The 19,696-nt window shown below is 39.5% G+C and overlaps 1 protein-coding gene across 1 annotated transcript in view; it reads right to left on the minus strand.

Annotated features, from left to right (window-relative positions):
- The window catches only part of LOC128359528 (cytosolic carboxypeptidase 4), a 170,899-nt gene that overhangs the window by 88,473 nt on the left and 62,730 nt on the right, over positions 1-19,696 (minus strand). Inside the window, exons 15-19 of the mRNA XM_053320017.1 lie at positions 12,922-13,005; positions 12,692-12,772; positions 12,199-12,347; positions 4,478-4,565; positions 3,750-3,882 (exon numbers count right to left, since the gene is read on the minus strand). Coding sequence (XP_053175992.1) covers positions 3,750-3,882; positions 4,478-4,565; positions 12,199-12,347; positions 12,692-12,772; positions 12,922-13,005 — 535 coding nt within the window. The remainder of the gene's footprint in view (positions 1-3,749; positions 3,883-4,477; positions 4,566-12,198; positions 12,348-12,691; positions 12,773-12,921; positions 13,006-19,696) is intronic.

Raw genomic sequence — 19,696 nt, forward strand, 5'->3', positions numbered from 1 at the left:
TGAAAAATTCAATGTAAAACATAAATTACAATACATCATCTCTGATAATGCAGCAAATATGAAAAAAGCTTTCACTGTGTGCTTTCCCTCTGCCCAAAGTCAAGATGATGAGCTGGAAAACAGTGAGCTCTGGGAGGATGTCAACGAAGAAAACCAACAAGACGTTGAGACAATCCAGAGCAGCTGCCGGCAGAAACGCCTTCAGTGTTTTGCACATACGTTGCAACTTGTTGTACGAGATGGACTCAAAGAGACCAAAGTTCTAAACAGTGCAATGGCAAAGGTGACTAAATTCTGCAGTCTTCTGCATTCCACTTGTGGAATGAAGGAGGCATTTGAGGAACATTAGTAGTATCCCCTCTGCTGTAGCCACAAGATGGAACAGCACTCTGCGCCTGGTTCAAGCGGTTATTGGCTTGGATCCTCAAAACCTGAATTCCCCTTTAGAATCCCAAGGTCACAGAGGCCTGTGTTTGTCAGCCAGAGAATGTGGTCAACTGCAAGAACTTGTGGAAGTTTTAGCCCCATTCCTTCAAGCAACTGACCTTACTCAAGGGGAGAAAGTTGTGACCCTTAGTGCTGCCCTTCCTTGTGTACTATCACTGAACAGCCATCTCACCAGGATGCTGACAGCAACTCGCCACCTGGTGGGTTTAGTGAAAGCACTGCAGATGTCCATTAAGCACCGTTTTCAAGGCATATTTGTTAACGTCAAAATGGATAACTCACACGAACTCGCAGCTGATCTTCCATTTGGGGACACTGTCTATATGATGTCTGCATTACTGGATCCATCATTCTGCCTCTTTTGGCTAGAGCAAGATGTCTTAGCACCAGATGAAGTGAAGAGTGATGTTAAGGAGATGATAATCGGTAGGTACTATTTCCAAATTACATTCCTTTTATGCATAACCAAAGATTCCAAGTGCATTACTGTATTCTAGCAATAGGAAATGTGTCAATATTGACAGGGTCATGATCTGACACAGTAACTAAATGCTTTTTGATTGCACTTTTCCAGACCTGGTCACAGCTGAGGCTCAAAAAGTGGATTTGCATGACAGCAGTAGTGGAGAGGATGATCAAGAGGGGTCACCACCAAGTAAAACTCTGCGTCTTTTCTCTGGCTACCGGAAGAAATACACCAAGAAAAGTATGGACCACGGTTCATCTGCCAGGGCTGAGCTCATCCGCTATATCCAGGTGTCATCAGATGAAGATGAAGTGGACTGTTTGGAGTTTTGGAAAAGGCAGTCCAAGGCCTTCCCAAGGCTCTATCATGTGGCTATGAGAGTTCTTGCAGTGCCGGCCACCAGTGCACCAGAGGGTGTTTAGCCAAGGTGGACTTATCATGCGTCCCCATCGTGCAAGTCTGTCAGCAAAGACACTGTCAAATTTGATGTTTTTGAAATGTAACTATTCTGTGGTGTAAAGATTTTTCAGGGAGGTGAAATGAGTTTTATACAGCCAGTTTTTCTTTTTCATTTTTAAGTACAACTTTTGATTTATTAGCACCATGGTTGGTGTGTTTTTTTATTTTGTTATCATTTACAACATTACTAAGACACAGTTATTTCTTGTTAAGGAAAATATTTGGTTGTTTTTTTCAGGAATGTGAAAGGTTTTAAAGAACCAGTTTTTCATTTTTAAGTTAATAAGTTAAATGATTCATTTATTGTTAAAATGTAAAATATTGTGTGCTGCGTGCCTTGTTGGTGCGATATATTTCTTTTATTGTATTGCATTGTTAAAAAAAACTTGTTAAAGAAAAATACAGTTATGAAATTGAAACAATCCTTTGTATTTTTTCCACATCACATTGCTGTAGATTCATCAACACTGTCTTATATACAGGATTTTACAGCTTATAGAATTTCAATTTGATTTAGTGTTTGCGAGAGACATGAAACTTGACTTGGACTCTTAACCAGAGACTTGAGACTTGACTTGGACTTGACCCTCAAAGACTTGAGACTTGACTTGGACTCTCACTCAAAGACTTGAGACTTGACTTGGACTTGCAAAAAATGACTTGTGAACACCTCTGGTAACCTCTTACATGACTAACCTACTCCACAGATCAGGAGGATCAGATCAAAACTGCCAACAGCTTTTACTAATGACCGATAATCAGACAACTGGAAAAACTGAGTCATCATTCATGTATTTGTTACAAATAAATACATAATACATTATTCACACTGACTCTTATTTTCTTTATGTTGTGTGTTGTATGTTTTGACACTATTGCATTTTGAGATTCATTATGAATGAAAAGTGCAGTACAAATGAAGTGTAGTAGTAGCATTACTAATGCTACTACTACTACTATTATTACTATATGAGAACCTGAGTTTGCAATCAAGGGACAATCATGTTGCTGTCTATTATGTCACACACAACATAAACATTTTTACATAATAATCTGCCACGTCTGGATTAAAGCAGAGCTTCTACCAGATGAGACTGTAGCATCATGAACAATAATTACATTTGACTTCTAAATGCAGTTAACTGAGTTTCTTTCATTTCTGACAGGAATACTGACAGATTGATTCAGTGTTGATGTGTTTACACTGCTATTTATCCCTTTAGCTCAAGATCACATCAGGTGAAAAGTCCAACTTAACATCCCTGTGATAATATATCTGAGCTCACTTTGTACCATATCTTCTCAGAGCCAAATCAGGCCCATGATTCTATCTACAACTCTACAATGTTTCCATTTTTTTTAATTGTATGGTTTTATACTTCCAATTCTTACTGTTAAATCATCTGTTATTTTGTTTTTATGTAACACATACAGAGTTGCCCCTGTGTATGAAATGCACTATATACATGTTGTTGCCTTGCCTTGCCTTACAAACACAAGTAGCATTTTAGTACCATGTTACACGTTCATGCTATTTAACAACTAACCTAGCTTCACCCCAGCTCTATTATTGGGGTTTGAAGTGTGCATATTGCTACTTACTGTACCTTCACCAAAAATACCACCAAATGATTTGAATGATAACAGAAATATATACACAAGTTAGTACATGTCAGAAAGACACAGAATAAAAACTGTTAAAGACTGTGTAAAGTAAGAATAAATATGTGTTCTGAGTTTGACATACCACAGAAAAGTGTGTTGTTAACCACCCTGCCAAATTTGAATGATTAAAAAATTTGCCAAATATATGAAATTAGGCTTCAAAATTGTGTAAAAATCAGCCTCTTTCACTGCTCCTGAACACTGTGGGAGTGCCCTCCGAGTTCGCTGAAACCCCGCCCCCCTACCAAGTGTCACCTGTCAATCAAAGTCTGATAGCTGCTAGCTCGGCGTCTAAATCAGCGGCTAACTCGGTGGCTAACTCAGCTATCTGGCTAACTGTAGACTGTAGTAATAGCATAGACTGTATAGTGTGCGCTGAATGTATTTATACCTCTACAGCAGCAGGGGCGGGTTTATGCTAACGCGGCAGTGAATTTCAGATCCGCCCACTAAATCCTGAACACAGAAATGTTGAAACACAGTTTGTGAAGCCTAGCTCCACAATTCAAATCTAAATGGTTGAAATGCTTTTTACACCTTTTTTAGAAATACATTTATGACCTATTTAATGTGTTTAGAAGAAAATGTTTAATTCACTTTACACAGTCTTTCAATGTATAGAAACCAGGAGGTTTGTGGACAAAATAATAGCTTGAAGTGTAAAAACGGGAGGTATTTGCAAATGGAGTCAGACAGATGAACGTATGAGCACCTTCAGAGCAGAGTATGTGTAGGGATAATGGTAAGCCAGGTAGCAGACGTCCTCATTGTGTTTGAAGGTGATGGTGAAGGTTAAAGTATAAAAGGTTGTTCTCTGACTGCCACGAGCTGGACAAAAGTGATTTCTGGAGGAGAAAATAGAAGCAATAACAGGTTATGATTCATATCGTGTTGATAAAAGAGCCATCTTTTTTTTGCATTGCACTTCAATTGTCATCCAAACTCTGAGAGCACTCATGTCATTGGATTCTCTTTCCTTGAAGGTTGAATATCTGTAGATGAAGTAATATATATATATATATATATATATATATATATATATATATATATATATATATATATACACATATACATATATATATATATATATATATATATATATATATATATATATATATATATATGTATATGCTGTATCATACAGTAGTAGTCAAGGTTCAGACACATTGATGGAGAAAGTGTGTCCAAACTTTTGACTGCTACTGTATGTTATATCATTCAGGTTAGGACTAATTCATATTCCTATCATGAGAAAGACAACATGCTGGCACAGTCGCTGAAGGGATCAAGTTGCTGTCCTGAACTTTTTACATTCTATATAATTATATATATTCAAGGACTGAGCTCCCTCTCAGTAGTCTGATTGTGTTGCCAGCATCTATTCAGAATAATGATCGGCAGATTAAGAAAAAAAAAAACATCTAAATGTTTTATTCATACCTGAAATAACAAATTTCAGTTCCGGTCCTGACCCAGTGTGGTTTACCTTCCAGAGCTTCCCTTACTGAGTACAGCACTGGCTGCATTCCTGCACACACACACACACACACACACACACACACACACATATACATACACACAGTCAGCCACATGGAACAGACATGGTGTCTTTGTTAGATCTGTAGTTGCACCTGTAACAATGTGTGACCAGACTCTCGTCTGGTCAGGAATTGATTTGTTTATTTCTAAAAGGAGAAGTGTATAGCAACGACCAATGCCACATAACGGGTTATCAGGGATGACTATGACTTCCTGTGTCCACGTACTGATAGTCATACTAGTGTTATACATGTTATACACAGTGTTGGGAGTAACGCGTTACAAAAGTAACGCAATTACAGTAATGTATTACTATTTGCTGTAACGCAGTAATATAACGGATTACTAATACATTTTCGGTAATATTTTACTCATTACAATCTAAGTAACGCGCGTTACAATGCATTTTAACCTGTTTAGCTGTTGTTTTTTAAAGAAACACTGCGAGACATCCCGACAACAGAAAAAAGCCGGGACTCGGGAGTAAGCGCAATTTTCTGTTGAGGCTGAGATGACAACAGACATGACGCCGGACTCTACATTTGCGCGATGGACCTCAAAGAGAAGGAGAAAAACATAATTGTAAAATGCAACCTGTGTGCAACACCGAGGGAACTCTCGACGTCAAAAAATAGCACAAGCAACTTAAAGAAACACCTGGACCGGTGCCACGCTAACACTAAGCTGAAAGAGAGGGATGCACCTGTGGAGAAGGGAAAGAAAAAAGAGGATGAGCATATCGGACAGACAAAGCAACAAAAGTTAAGTTTCTCTCAGCCTGCCATGGTTCTTGAAGCCAGAGAAGTGAGGAGACTAGTGGCAGAATTTATTGTGGAAGACATGCACTCCCTATCAACGGTAGAATCGCCAGCATTCAGAAAGCTTGTCAGCAAAATCCCCGTGAGCAGTAACGACAAGGTAAGCGAACGTTGTCATAGAGAGTGGGCTATGCGGCCATGTATCTACCTTGTTCATCATTTTAAATAACAACCTAAATAGCGAGTCCATGCTGTTGAGGAGAAGTGAATCTCTCATGGTTTTTTTTGTGTTTTTTTTACGGATATGCAAATATAGTTTGACCAATTTAAAAACAGCATGAGTTTAACATCTAGCTATCTTCTTAATTTTTCAGCATGTACTGCCTGACAGAAAAACATTCGCCAAAGATTTGGACAAGGCATATGCTGTCATGGAGAAGGAGCTGAAGAAAAGACTCGAAGCCCAGCAGTATGTGTCAACAACAGCAGACATATGGAGTGCCAACAACAAAAGTTTTATGGGGGACACCGTGCACTGGATTGATGCAGATACCTTGGCACGAAAGAAGGCTGCAATAGCTTGTAAAAGATTGGGAGGTAAACACACATATGATGCAATTGCAACAGAGCTAGAAGACATTTTTTCTCAATATGGACTGACATACAATAAAGTGACTGCATGTGTGACGGACAATGGGAGCAACTTTGTTTAAGCCTTCAAGGAGCATCAGCAGCTTCAAGTGGAGTTGGGGGAGGAGGAGGAGGAGGGTGATGGTGAGGTGGAGTTCACAGACCTTCATAGTGTGTTTACTGCCGATGATGCGCAGCATGGACAATGTGTACTGCCTCCCCACCATAGATGTGTAGCCCATACACTTAATCTAATAGCAAATAATGAGGTTGTTAAGTGGCTGGTATCTAATCCAGAATCAAGGGCTGTGTATCGTATTGCTGCAGCTAAATGTTCAGCACTGTGGACAAAGGCCAGCCGCTCCACCATCGCATCAGAGTGCCTGGAAGAGGTCAGTGAAAGAAAGTTGATTGTCCCCACAACAACACGGTGGAACTCATTCTACAACGCCTATGCTCGTGTCATAGAAATGCCCCTCACTGACATAAATAGCCTATGCACACAGCTTCAGATGAAATGTATGAATGACAGGGAATACAAATTTCTCAAGGAATATTGTTACATTATGAAGCCTTTCACAGTTGCATTGGACATCCTACAGGGTGAGGACACTTGCTTTTTTGGGACACTTCAACCAACACTCGAAGTTTTGATGGCCAAAACCTTAGTAATGACACAGGGCCTATCGCAAATGACCACTGGGCTGCCTGAAGTTATTGTGGGAGCAATCAAAACTCAATTTGCTGCGACGATTGATTCCAAGGATGCACTTCTGGCTGCTGTTTTGCTGCCAAAGTTCAAGCTGCGCTGGGTAAAAGAAGAAGCCAGAAGAGACCACATCAAGCTCCTCCTCACAACGGAGTGCCGCTCCTTTACAACAGAAGAGCCTACAGCCCTGATGCCTGATCCCCCTCAACCTGCTGCTGTTGGCTCCAGCGAGGATGACTTTTTTGCTTTAGAAGTACAGCCCAGTGCCACAGCTGATGCGCCCATGTCAGTGGAAACAGAGGTAATGTCTTATCTCAGTTCTGCCCCTGTGATGGAAAGCCTGCACATGTTTTCCAAGGATTAAAATTGCACTCCGCTATAACACCCCAACACCATCCAGTGCACCAGTAGAAAGATTTTTCAGTCTTGAGAATCTTGTGCTCACCCCAAAACGCAACCGTCTTGGTGATGGACGCTTTCAGCACCTTCTCCTGATGCGCTTCAACAGATATTTCAGTCAAGAGGGTGGTGGAATAGGCTAGTCCCCCCCACTACACCCTAGAACCAGAAGTAGGCTATGTCCAGGCCATAACTGCCTTTATAGTTCTGTTTACTTTACCAGCCTTCTAGGCTGCATGCTACCTCTGTTATATAGGCCATTTGACAGGAACAGGTTTCTGTGAAGAATTAATTTTTTATTTTCAATTTTATGTTTATTTATTTATCCAATCTTACATTTTTTGTGAAGTTGGGAGTGAAATTACTGATTTGTATTTCATATTTGCCAAATAGGCCCATGCACTTTATTTTATTTTCATTCTTGAAGTACCGTATGTGCTTTAGCTAGAGTTCTAGCTATAAGTGACTGAAATTTTACCAGCCTTTCTGTGGTAGCCAAGTTTTAGCCATTTTTTTGGCAAATTGCATGGTTTCTCTGGCCTGTGTTTTATTGATTAGCAGTTATAGGTTATGTTTAGATTACATGTTAATGTTTGTTGGACTCTTAAAACAGAAGTTGTGTCCATTCAGTGCATGGCATCTTTGTGCCGTAAGCTTGAATTAAAAGAGAATAAAATAATAGAAACTAAAAGAAAAAGAGATTTGTGTTTGTCATATTCTAAGGCTATAGGCTATGTTATAGTGGGCTCATATGAATAGGCCAGGACTTCAAATATTTGCAGCATCTCCATCATAACTTACAGACTTTGATCCTTTGTCTGCTTGTATGATTCTAACTGTCATTGTTACTTATTGTATTGTGCCATGAGCCTTTACTGTGCCTATTATATTAAGTTATTAGTAGCTTTAGGGGCCTACACAGTCATTATGTTACACCACACTCCACTGAATGTAAATAATCAGCTATAACAATCTGCAGTTCAGCATTTTTAAATGCTTAGTCATATATTTCTGTGGCTATTTTGTTGAAAGTAACTCAAAAGTAATACACAAGTAGTGTAACGCATTACAATTCAGAGATATTAATATTGTAATGTAACTAATTACTTTCAAATGACAGTAACTAGTAATATATAATGTATTATATTTTGGATGTAACTTGCCCAACACTGGTTATACATGACATGCAATGATCAACTTAGTTGTTTGATTTAATGAGTCACTTCTTGAAGTAGTGGTAGGCAACATTTACTGAAGTATCTCTGTAGCTTTTTTTATTTTTTATTTTTTTTATTAAGTATATTTTTGGGGCTTTTTTGCCTTTATTATACAGGTTAGTAGAGAGAGAGGACTGCAGCAAGGACTGTAGCCTCAACACATGGGGCGGGTGCTCTACCCACTGAGCTAAACACTGCCACCGTCTCTGTAGCTTTAATGACATGAATCACACGCAACACATAACTTCTATTAAAACAAATGTGATTTATGACAGAGATGCATGTCAAGGTGGCCAGTTTCAGTCTGATCTGATGATATGTGGATAGACAGAGCAATGATGAGACAGATCATTTAGTACTTTAACACATCGTGAAGTTTTTTTATATGTAGAAGTAAGTCAGGTTGAACTGTCAGGAGTGGTTGGGATGAGAGGAACAGCTGTTTGTGACATTCTTGCTTGCTTTGTGTTTTTCTGTATAAAGCATGTACTGAGTACAAAGAGCACTATATATGTATCTATATGTATAATGAATGAAGAGTTTATACTGTTCATACTTTGGTTTTAAGATGTTTCGTTAAATAAAACATTTAAACTGAAAATGAAATTTAACATTTTTTTAGGACAAAATGTGTTTGCAATTACATATTAACAAGAACATGATCAGACATTTTTAATAAAAACTAGAATAATATATAAATAATAGAAGTTGATAACATTGTGTTAGTTTTAACCTATCCCTGTTACTTTCATCCTGACTGACAAAGTGGATGGTAATGTGTTCAGTGAAATGATACTGAAGTTGTTCAACATATGGGCAAAATAACAGCTGGTGTTGACAGATGACACGTGAGATATTAACCACAATAAAACTGTGTTTCTGTCTGTAATCATTATCTTTTATCTGAAAAGTGTTAACTCTCTCCTATCTGTAATGTACCAGGTTGTAGTGCTGCTCGGGTCCTCTGTCACATCATACCTCCCCATGTTTCCTGTCCATCTGTAAACTATCCAATAACAGCAGAAATACCATGAAGAATTTTGACCTTATAGCTATAACAAAAGCTCTTCATCTCTATTCCTACATTGTATTTAGCCTCAGGGCTGCAAAAGTTAAAAAGTCACTGTTGAATGAAAGTGCATCAAATCTCCAAAGGTTAAAAATAGATAGCTGGATGACTTTCTAACCTGTCAGCACATTACAATCTTTCACAAGAAAAGCCATTTTCTCGACAATGGGATACAGACTATTTTGGAAGAGCAAGCCTTTCTTCTTTTCATTCACTTCATCCTGAGATGAAACCGATTTCCTCAGGGATGCTAAAAAAGAGCCATTTTCCTGTACAAAGGGCATTGTATGAATCGGTGTGTGAGTATGTGTGTATCAAACGGGGATCACAACTGTAGGAACTGAGTGAGTTTTGTAATCCTTTTGTCTGTGTGTGTATTTAACTGTAATGGATGTCTATTATGGTAGGACCCACTGCTGAGCCTATAGAGCTGTCTTCAGAATGGGAGAGAATAAGAGCAAGAAAACACAGCAAGAGGTCTGCTCGATCAACCCTCATACTGGGGGCGCGCGCGCGCGCGTGTGTGTGTGTATGTGTGAGACTCTAATGGAAAGTCAGAGTGCAAGAGGCCATACAAACAAGAAAATCCCACTGATAGAGAACTGGAGGTACAATGATTATTTGATGCAGGTAATACAGCTGCAAGCACACAGCTATAATGTAAAATTATTTTAACTGTCTTACATGGTTCTAGTGAATGGATCATCACTTATAACCCAATAGAAGTGTGTTGTGGTGTATGTATATTTGCAGAAACTCTGCTCTCTGTCTGTATTTTCTTATGATTTTACTGTGTGTGGGACATTTTTGGGTGACTGTGTAGCTCCTAGCCAATAACGGTGTGCAGCGTTTGAAGTCTCCGTCTCCATCCTCTGCTTTGCTCTGCTGTGTCTCTGTGGGCGGGGCAGAGAGGCCATTGTGGACAGGATGAAGCTCTTCACATAAAATCTGACAATGAGGCACCTTCCTGCAGGGTTGTGTGCAAGTCTGGAATGTTTATTTGTGCTTTTGGACAACGACTGGTGTGAAGCAATCTGAAAATAACAGTTTTATTTTATTTATCTTTGATTTCACTAATTCTCCCTCATCAACACTACAAAACCAAGATGGCTGCAGTCCATTTGACTTTTCAAACATCAGCATATGGACACATACACTCTAAGCTCTCAAAGACACACTAAATTCCAAACATAAGGACCGTTGCAACTACACTGATTCAGGGTAACTGTTTTTCAGTACATGAAAGGAAACCTCTGTGGTGGGGATAAGTTGGGACTGGATGTGACCAGTGCAGCTAGATATAGTTAGACTAACCAAAGGGTCTTGACACAACACAGAACCTGGACAAGTTACATGTTTTAAACAGGTATGGGCTACTCAGGTCCCCTATATGACTGCATGTCCCCTGGAGTGTACTGACTGTTCTAGGAGTTCTGAACTTCTGGTGGGCTTAATTTTTTGACTTCTGTGCCAGTCATGGACTGTCTATAACAAACATCATGTTTCATCATAAGGTAGTTCATAAGTCTTCTTGGTACAATGCTTGTGGAAAAGATTGATGACTGACTCTGAAGGTACATCATTAGATCTGTGGCTAAGGTGAAGACATGAGCTGAGCTGCCACCTGGTGGTAGAGGAGTAGACATGAATAAACCTAGAAAAACATGTAGCAAAGGTGAACTGTCCTAACCCTAACCCTAACTTTTGGCAGTTGCTTCTGTTTGTACCTTCAACTACTACCGCAGAGGAAATTTTCACAGCCTCCACTGGTCAGCGTGTCACCTTGATGTTGTAGCTATTTGGTTAATGTCAGCTGCGATGTCAACTTAAAAGCTTGATGATGAATGCTAATAGAATAGTGAGCCACCAAGCTGAAGGTGGGGGCTTTTTGGGCTTGGAATCATCAGACATGTGACTGCGGCTTCTGTGATCTCTGCAAAAAAACTTAAAATGTGGAAAGAGTTGGTGGAGTTTGTGTCAAGAATTTAGCCTCCAAGAGTGTCTGGCAAATTATCAGACATTTCAGAAAGCAAAAAATAGGCTGTTTTGCTAGGAGGAGAACTGCTGACCTGAGTAATTGAGGATATAGTCACTTCTGGTCAAAAGTGACAGAGGGTTCTCAGGTGGTTAAGAAGTGGCAAAGCACCAGGGTGAGATGTAAATAACCTGAGATGTAGAGGACTCTGGAGCCTATTGAGATGTATTGATTGACATGTCACTTGGGGATCAGGGACAGTACCTGAAGACTGAAAGGCAGGGGTGGTGATTCATATTTTTTAAAAAGAGACATGAACATAAGGACCAGTTGTCAGGGTCTCTGCCACACTGCTGGAGAGGAGGACTGACCAGTATTTATGGGCTTTATGAATGTGTAGCAGGCATACATACTTTAGGGCACCTTGGGGTTTTTTGTGGGAGGTACTGCCTTAAAATAGGGTGCTGGGTCCATTATTATAACGTTTACAGAGGGTTTTGTTCTTCACAAGGTTACATCTTATCACTGATTCTTTTTGTGACAGAATGTTGAGGCACCTGAAGAGTGGAGTGTCCATTTTGGGAGGACTGCAGCACATTTGAATCTCAGAATTATGCCAACGATATATTTCTACTATGTTAACATGAAAGTGTTACTACTGGGCAAACTCAAGCCCTGGGTGTGTATAGCTTGCGCTTACCTTAAACAAATATCTGCTGACATAACTGAATCCTGTATAATGCACTAATTGGATCATTTAAATAATAAAAAAGTATTACTTTAGGTTAGGTATAAACAAATTGCAGTGGCTGTCATTAATGTTATTTCTTTCATTTACAACAAACACATACACAACCATTCTCACCATAGTTGAATTGGCTGTTGCCCTTCTCACAGTTGATGATGTTAAAACGGTAGGGGACGTCAGCCACCATGTTACTCACTTCAAAGTAGAACCACTGGGAGTGCTGGGAAGAATTAGCATCCGCATTCAATATGAGGTCATATTCATGTCTACAGAAGAGAAGAGAATTTAGTTTCTCAGTTATACTTGAACAAGCAATGATTTGAATCAGAGTAGTGTTAGTTGTTAGTGTTTTCCTTTGCTATTGCACCTTTAAAACATCCAGCCTCTTACACTTGACTTCATGTGTACATGTGTGGCACTCTTAAAAACTGAGATGACTATTATTGGGTACAACAAAAGTTTAATTTGATTATTTTTTGCTTATGTCCATTGTGTGTGTGTGTGTGTGTGTGTGGGGTGTGTGTGTGTGTGTGTGTGTGTGTGTGTGTGTGTGTGTGTGTGTGTGTGTGTGTGTGTGTGTGTGTGTGTGTGCGCGCGCAAGAGCCCGTACCTGCGGACCTGAATAGCCTTCCTCAGGTTCCCGCATTCAAACTTAGAGAAAAACCTCAGTGAATCTGATGGACACTGTACACTGATAGATAAAGAGACAGAGAGCAGATAATGAGCATATTATTACACATAGAAATACAGTATTCACATGCTATTCAATATTAACATGAATTAACTCCATCATGTAAAACAGCTTAATAAATGTTACGTTTGGATGTGTAGTTTACCTACCTGTTGTCTTCCAGGTCAAAGACTACCTTGTTAATGATGTCATCAGTATTCAGGATACGCTGGACATCTTCAAACACTTTCTTCCTGATGAAGACAGTAATACACAGGCATACAAATATTAACATTAATAAAATACTAATATGAAGTACTGACATTCAAACCCTTTTAAAAAACCTTAGTATGACATTTAAACCAGGTGGAGAGGGCAGAGTGAGGTTTAGCTGGAGTACAGAGAGGTGCAGAAAGAAAGCATGAAGAAACACTAACTGCTCTTCAGCAGAGAAGAAAATAACACTGAATCACACCACTGTCTGATGTGTGAAGAATTACGAAATTATAATCATATTGAACATAAACACTGTAACAAATACAATATGATCACTGCTGTACAGCAATCAATCAATCAATCAACTAATCTTTATTTGTACAACGCCAAATCACAACAATAGTCATCTCAAGGCACTTTACACATAGAGCAGGTCTAAACCGTACTCTTCACACCTAATAAATATACTTGCACATATTCAACACATTTATGCCAAGCCTTAAATTTAAAGAAAACACCTTAAACATTTGACTACACTTTTAATTAGGTCAAATTAGGATGGACTTGTTTGTCCCACTCCTGTTACTATGCTTAAGTCCTTTATCCAGGAAGTTCTACAGCGGTAAGAGCCAATTAGAACATAGTATACTGCACTAATGTTACACTATAGAAAATAATTCAAGAAAATGAATCAATTCATCTAACTAAATGTCACTTTTTCGGTGATGGGAAAAAAAACTGTTGATATACGGCTCAGAATGTTGCTTGATGTGAAACAGTGTTTGCACCCATAGACTAGTCTTAGCAAACCTCCTGGTACTCTCAGTTTGTAGTCACTTCCAGTGTCAGTCGCAAAATAATACTTTAACAAAACATACAATCTGAAGAGCGGAAAGGGCTAACATGCAAGAATCAAAGTGAGGATGCATGTTAAACCCAAAGTACCATAATTAAAGGAATGTTAAGGCTGCTTGGACAGTGTGACCCAGCTAAATGAGTTTGTGCCTTCCAAAGTACATACTGTTACAAAAAGACCATATGACCATTCTCTGATCTTCCAGCTTTGTTGTTAGGAAAAATACTGCCACAACAATATTTAGTGATACAAGAAAATGTGCAGTCTGTCCTGTTTTATTGACCCATCCATCCATCCATCCATCCATCCATCCATCCATCCATCCATCCATCCATCCATCCATCCATCCATCCATCCATCCATCCATCACTGACAGCTTCCACATTTCTGAGACAGGAACATGACAGGATTTCTGCCTTTGCCTCTGACACACTGTAATCTACCATAATTCACAAGAGCACTAAAGTTCTGGACTCATCAAGTAAAGCTACACACAGGTCATTTTTTGACATTTGAAAACATGACAAATGTAATTTTTCTAGTGAGGTCAATCTCCTCAACAAGAACAAAGCAGCAGTCTGTTGTAATATGCAGCATAGTACTTGGGCTGAAATATGAACCGTCTTTTAATTGATGAAAAGAAAATACATTTAATTAACCAGCGGCTTCATGAATATGATGTTGACAAAACTCCAAAGGACGCGAAAGCTGTTCATTTGATTTCATAAACTGACAACTGCTTAACAGTTTCAGCACTCAGAGAGCAGTGAAGTTGCCACTGTCTGCCCTCTGGGATTCTGTGTTTACCCTTTTCATTTCCATAGCACAACTTATTACATAGAACACTGACGTCAATCTAAACAGTTTAAATGTGATGTTACCAAAGACTGCTTAGCTTCATGATGAGCAGCATGCTCTCTTTTGTAAGTACTTCAGAAAAGTATTTTACAAAACCAAAGTAGTCCCCAAGCAGACAGAGGCAGAGTGAACTGGATGAAAACATTTGGGCTTGAAATGAGACAGAGCTTAAAAGGTCCCTTGCATTAGGCCTAATCTTATTCTACATCAGAGACAATTAACTCACAAAGCAGCCCCAACAAAAAATGGCAGCAACATTTGCTCTGTTAAGGGACTGCAGACTCCAAAAATGTTCTCTTTTTAGAGGAGCGCCAATATAATTAGATTAAGTTCAGAGGGAAATTACATCTTTAACATTTTTAAATGTCATGTCTGTCAGCCTGTTGAAAGTGCTGAGATAATGTCTCACATACAGTCTATGGTATATATACACATATAACCATCAGCACACACAGGCACATTTAAAATACACATGTATGCAACAATGAATAGTCCCACTTACACTCATATGGCCACACATAGTTTAGAAGGTGAAATGAAAGAAAATACACAAAATAAATGAAAGTTAAATAAATGTTCATAATGATAATTTGCTCTGAAATTCTGTCAGGATGGCAAATTATCAGCAGTTGTAACTTCCCCCAGGTGCCTTGCTATTCTGCATCTCTCCACCAACCATCGTATTTTTCCACCAGTCCCAGTTACCTGATTCCCACAACATTCCCCTGCCAAAAAAATTTAAAGCACCAAATGTAGATTAATCCACCGCTAAAAATAGTCTCCAGCAAATACTGAGATAACTATGGGGCATGCGCGGAACAAAAAGGGTAGCCAGGGGGGCCCGGGACCCCTCGGGAATTTGATTGGACACCCCACGTGCCACCACAGTTTATTGACAGGTCACTGGACGTGCATTTGTTGTGAAACAGGAAGAGAAGACAAGTGTGGAAGGCAGAATTGACGTCAAGAGCACATTATTTCAGGTAATACATCTCAAGTAAGTTTTAATGTATATCATGATGAAACATAATTGTCACACAAAACAAGCTGGAAAAGATCGCAAAAGCTGAAATATTTCCGGATTGGATTCCATCGATTGTCAGAGTATGTACTTGGCTCAAATGTACAGCTACAGTGATGGCCATGGTATCAAAATAAACCTGAAGACCTAACGCACACGTTGGTCACATCTCTGATGACCTACAGTAATAAGAGTGAGAGATGTTGAGAAAATCCTCCAAAAAGCATTAAGCTTTTGGAGATGGAAAAACTGATCTTATTCAGATATTTCTTTCTCTCCCTCTTTCTCTGTTAGCATCAGGCAGTGCTTCCCTCTTTCTCCTTTTTACTGTAGACAGGCTGAGAAATGATTTTAAAGTAACTTTAAAGTTTTCTGCTTAGCACATGATGTGTAACCAGAATGACTTTGTTTGTATAGGGACAGATGAGACATGAAGAGAAAGGGAGACATTTCAGATTTTTTTTTTAAAGAAGCACAGATCAGAGATTAATGAAGCCCAGACAGACCCCACTTGTGATACCAGCAGCCCTGGTCAGTGTGGTCAGGCTCAAGGAGCTTGTCTATCACCACCACCAGGTCAGAGCACACAGGTGCAGCAAATTGCATGAGTTCAGACATTGAAATGTTTTGCCTCACATGGTAACAATGGATATTTGGACAGATTAAGCATTATTTTGAATTTCAATTCAGCTTGTAACAATAGATGATTTTGTGGGTGGTGTTAAGTTATGGCTTCTTTACAATGCAGTTTCATCAAAGGATGACAGTGAAAGAGATACCTCTCCAAGAAGGAAGACAGTGAGGAGGAGGAGATGCCAGGAGGAGATGCCACCGAAGAACCCCCCGCATCTACATCAAACCCCATGTCTGTACCAAAAGGACCAAGTGGTAAGCTCATACATTACTGGCCTTACATAAACATTTTAAACATCAGCTATTCTGACATGATATGCTACACAGCTGATAACAATGGCATTAATTAGCCCAAAGCCCAGATTCAGCCTCATTTAAATTGATCTGAAGTTTATGTTATAATTACTGTTGTGCAAATTGTCTACACACAAACTTTGTTGGTCGTTGTTAGCCACAGTGCTTGATCTTGTTCAGTATTTCAGTATTTAATACCTCGAGATATGTGTCCATAACAACATAATATGTATCGTAGACATCTCAAGATCCAGAGGGAAGAGTCCTGTTCAGCTAATTCTTAAATCATTCCCAAGAACTCAGCATGGAAAGAGGAAGAGGGCATTCATCAGCTCTTGGTATAAGGACAATCCATGGCTTGAGTACTCTGTAAGTCAAGATGCTTGCTACTGTTACGCATGTAGGCACTTTCCCCTGCCAAATGCTGAGAGGAATCGGCTTTCACATCAGAGTCAGGGTTTTCCAACTGGAAAAAGCTTTGTTCAAAGATGCCGGTTTTAAACTCCATGCAAAGTCAGAGCAACACATAAACGCTATGTATGCCTGGAGTCAGTTCAAAAGGGGCATTGAGACTAACACATCAATGTTGGATGCCTTAGATGAGGGTAGACAAAAGAAAATTGCGGAAAATCAAGTCTACATAAAAACTATTGCAGATGTACTACAGTTAACTGCCGTTCAAAATATTGCCCAAAGAGGTCATTGTGAGTCTGATGAGTCTGAAAACAAGGGGAATTTTTTGGCCATTCTAGATGAAATTGCAAAGCATGACCCCTTCATAGAGAGAAGACTAGAAGGCTGTGGCAATACACTAGTCACAAAATCCAGAATGAAATTCTCCAGTTATTGGCAGAAATGGTACAAAAGCAAATAATAACTGAAGTTAAGGAGAGTGAAGTGTTTAGTGTCCTGGCTGACGAGACTAAAGATTTACAGAAAAAGGAACAGATATCTTTAGTTATTCATTATTATTACCGTGGAGCCATTCATGAGAGCTTCCTCCACTTCCAGGCTTTGGAAAGCCTAGATGCAGAGGGCCTGACAAAAATGATAGTAGGCTGTCTAGAGAGGCATGGTCTTGATTACAAAAATAATCTTGTGGGGCAAGGGTATGATGGTGCATCGGTCATGAGTGGAAGGCATTCCGGTGTATCTGCACGCATTAAGAGGGATGCAAGATTTGCCTTTTATGTGCATTGTAACAACCACTGTTTAAACCTAGTCCTTGTTGATGTGGTTAAGGCCAAGTCCCCACGTACCAAAACGATCTTTTCCCCATCCGTTTTCCCTGGCATCGTTTCAAGAATATTTGCATACAAACAGATCCATCTCAACACGACTCAACACGCTACTTCATATTCCAGGCCTATAGGCGGCGCTGTTTCAGTTTCAGAAATTCACCAAAAACGGAGAGGAAGAGGTGTATAAGAGGTGGAAGGCTAACCTCGAGGGGTGTGGCGATGACATCATCGAAACGCAGGCATGCATCTTCACCATCCAAACGAACACTCAAGGGCTGCGTTTGTGAATTTTTTCACCCTGGGACCAGGTTTCAGAAAGCTTCATTTTCAGGCGTTTATAGTATTCGTTTGGACGATCGGCCAAAATGATACAAAACATCTGCGTTTAAACCAAAAAGTGTCTCCATGTGGATGGCCCCTAAGTCAGTGCCTAAAGCAGATGAGTTTTTTGTACTTCTGCAGAATCCGCTGTACACATCAAGTGGCGTGCAATTCAAAAAGAGCTGTATCCACAGGAGAAGCCAAGGGAACTGCAGAGACTCACAGATGTTAGGTGGGCATGCAGATACATGGCTTGTCAAAATCTAAGGGACAGGCTTCCAGCAGTTCTTAGGCTTCTACAGGAACTTTCACTTGAAAAAAGTGGTGATAGAAAAGTGGAAGCAAAGGGTCTCCTGCCTCAGATAGATTTACAGTTCATAGGGGTATTAGTTACCTTTTGTAAAGTGCTTGGTGACATCAAAAGCCTTTCTGACATGCTTCAATCCAGCAGTCTTGATCTAGCAAAGGCTGTAAATCTAGTTGCCTTACAGACACATTGCAAGGCTACAGAAGTGAAGTCTATTATGGAAAGAGATTGAAGAACGTGTGGAACACTGCAAAATCAGTACACAAACACTTAGTAAGAGACAGCCTAAAGCAAGTTCAAGATTTCTGGACTCACTTGTAATGAGTACTGTAGGACAGAGATATAGGCCTACCAATGATGATGAGGGCTTTAACAGACCCATCTTCTATCAGGTTTTTGACTGTCTCATAGGAGAATTGGAGAGGCGTTTTTCAGAGAAGAATTGTGAGATAATGCAAGGGGTGCAATCACTTGATCCAAACAGTGAAACCTTCTTAAAAAAGAAGCCTCTGTTTGCCTTTGCACAGACTTTTGAGTCAGATTTAGAAGACCTCAAACATGAGGTTCACCAAACCAGGCGGCTTCTCCAGAGAAAAGAGAAAAATGGAGAAGACATACCACCTACTCTACTTGATTTTGTGGTGTTTCTTGAACCTTATAAAGAGGTCTTTCATGAACTATTTAGACTTAGTAAGATTGCCGTTGTTATTCCAGTCAGTACTGCATCCTGTGAAAGGAGTTTCTCTGCTCTTAAACTGATTAAAAAACACCTCAGGACAACAATGGGTGATGACAGGTTAAGTTACCTTGGAATTCTCAGTGTTGAATCAAGAGGGCACGTACCCTCAACATGGATGACTTTGTCAAACAATTTGCCAGTTCTCACCAGTATCGAAGAATTATGCTGCTCTAAATCTATCCAAAGATACTTTGGCTCTTGGCCTTTTTATTTCATTTTGGCACTTTCTTGTACATATCCTGACTACACTCTGCAATGTAAGATAGTTTGCCACTGGGAGCTATGGTCATGGTTAGTCTAAACTTTGCTGTTCTAAATACCTCAGATAATTTGCCACTGAGTTTAATATGGTCAAGGTTTATAGTTTATACTCTGAACTTGTTCTATGTTCTACAACTTATACCTTATAATTGGCCACTTGGTGTTATGGTCATCATTAGCCTAAACATTGTACTAGGT

Source organism: Scomber japonicus, chromosome 5, assembly GCF_027409825.1.
Source record: "Scomber japonicus isolate fScoJap1 chromosome 5, fScoJap1.pri, whole genome shotgun sequence".
Classification (NCBI taxonomy): domain Eukaryota; kingdom Metazoa; phylum Chordata; class Actinopteri; order Scombriformes; family Scombridae; genus Scomber; species Scomber japonicus.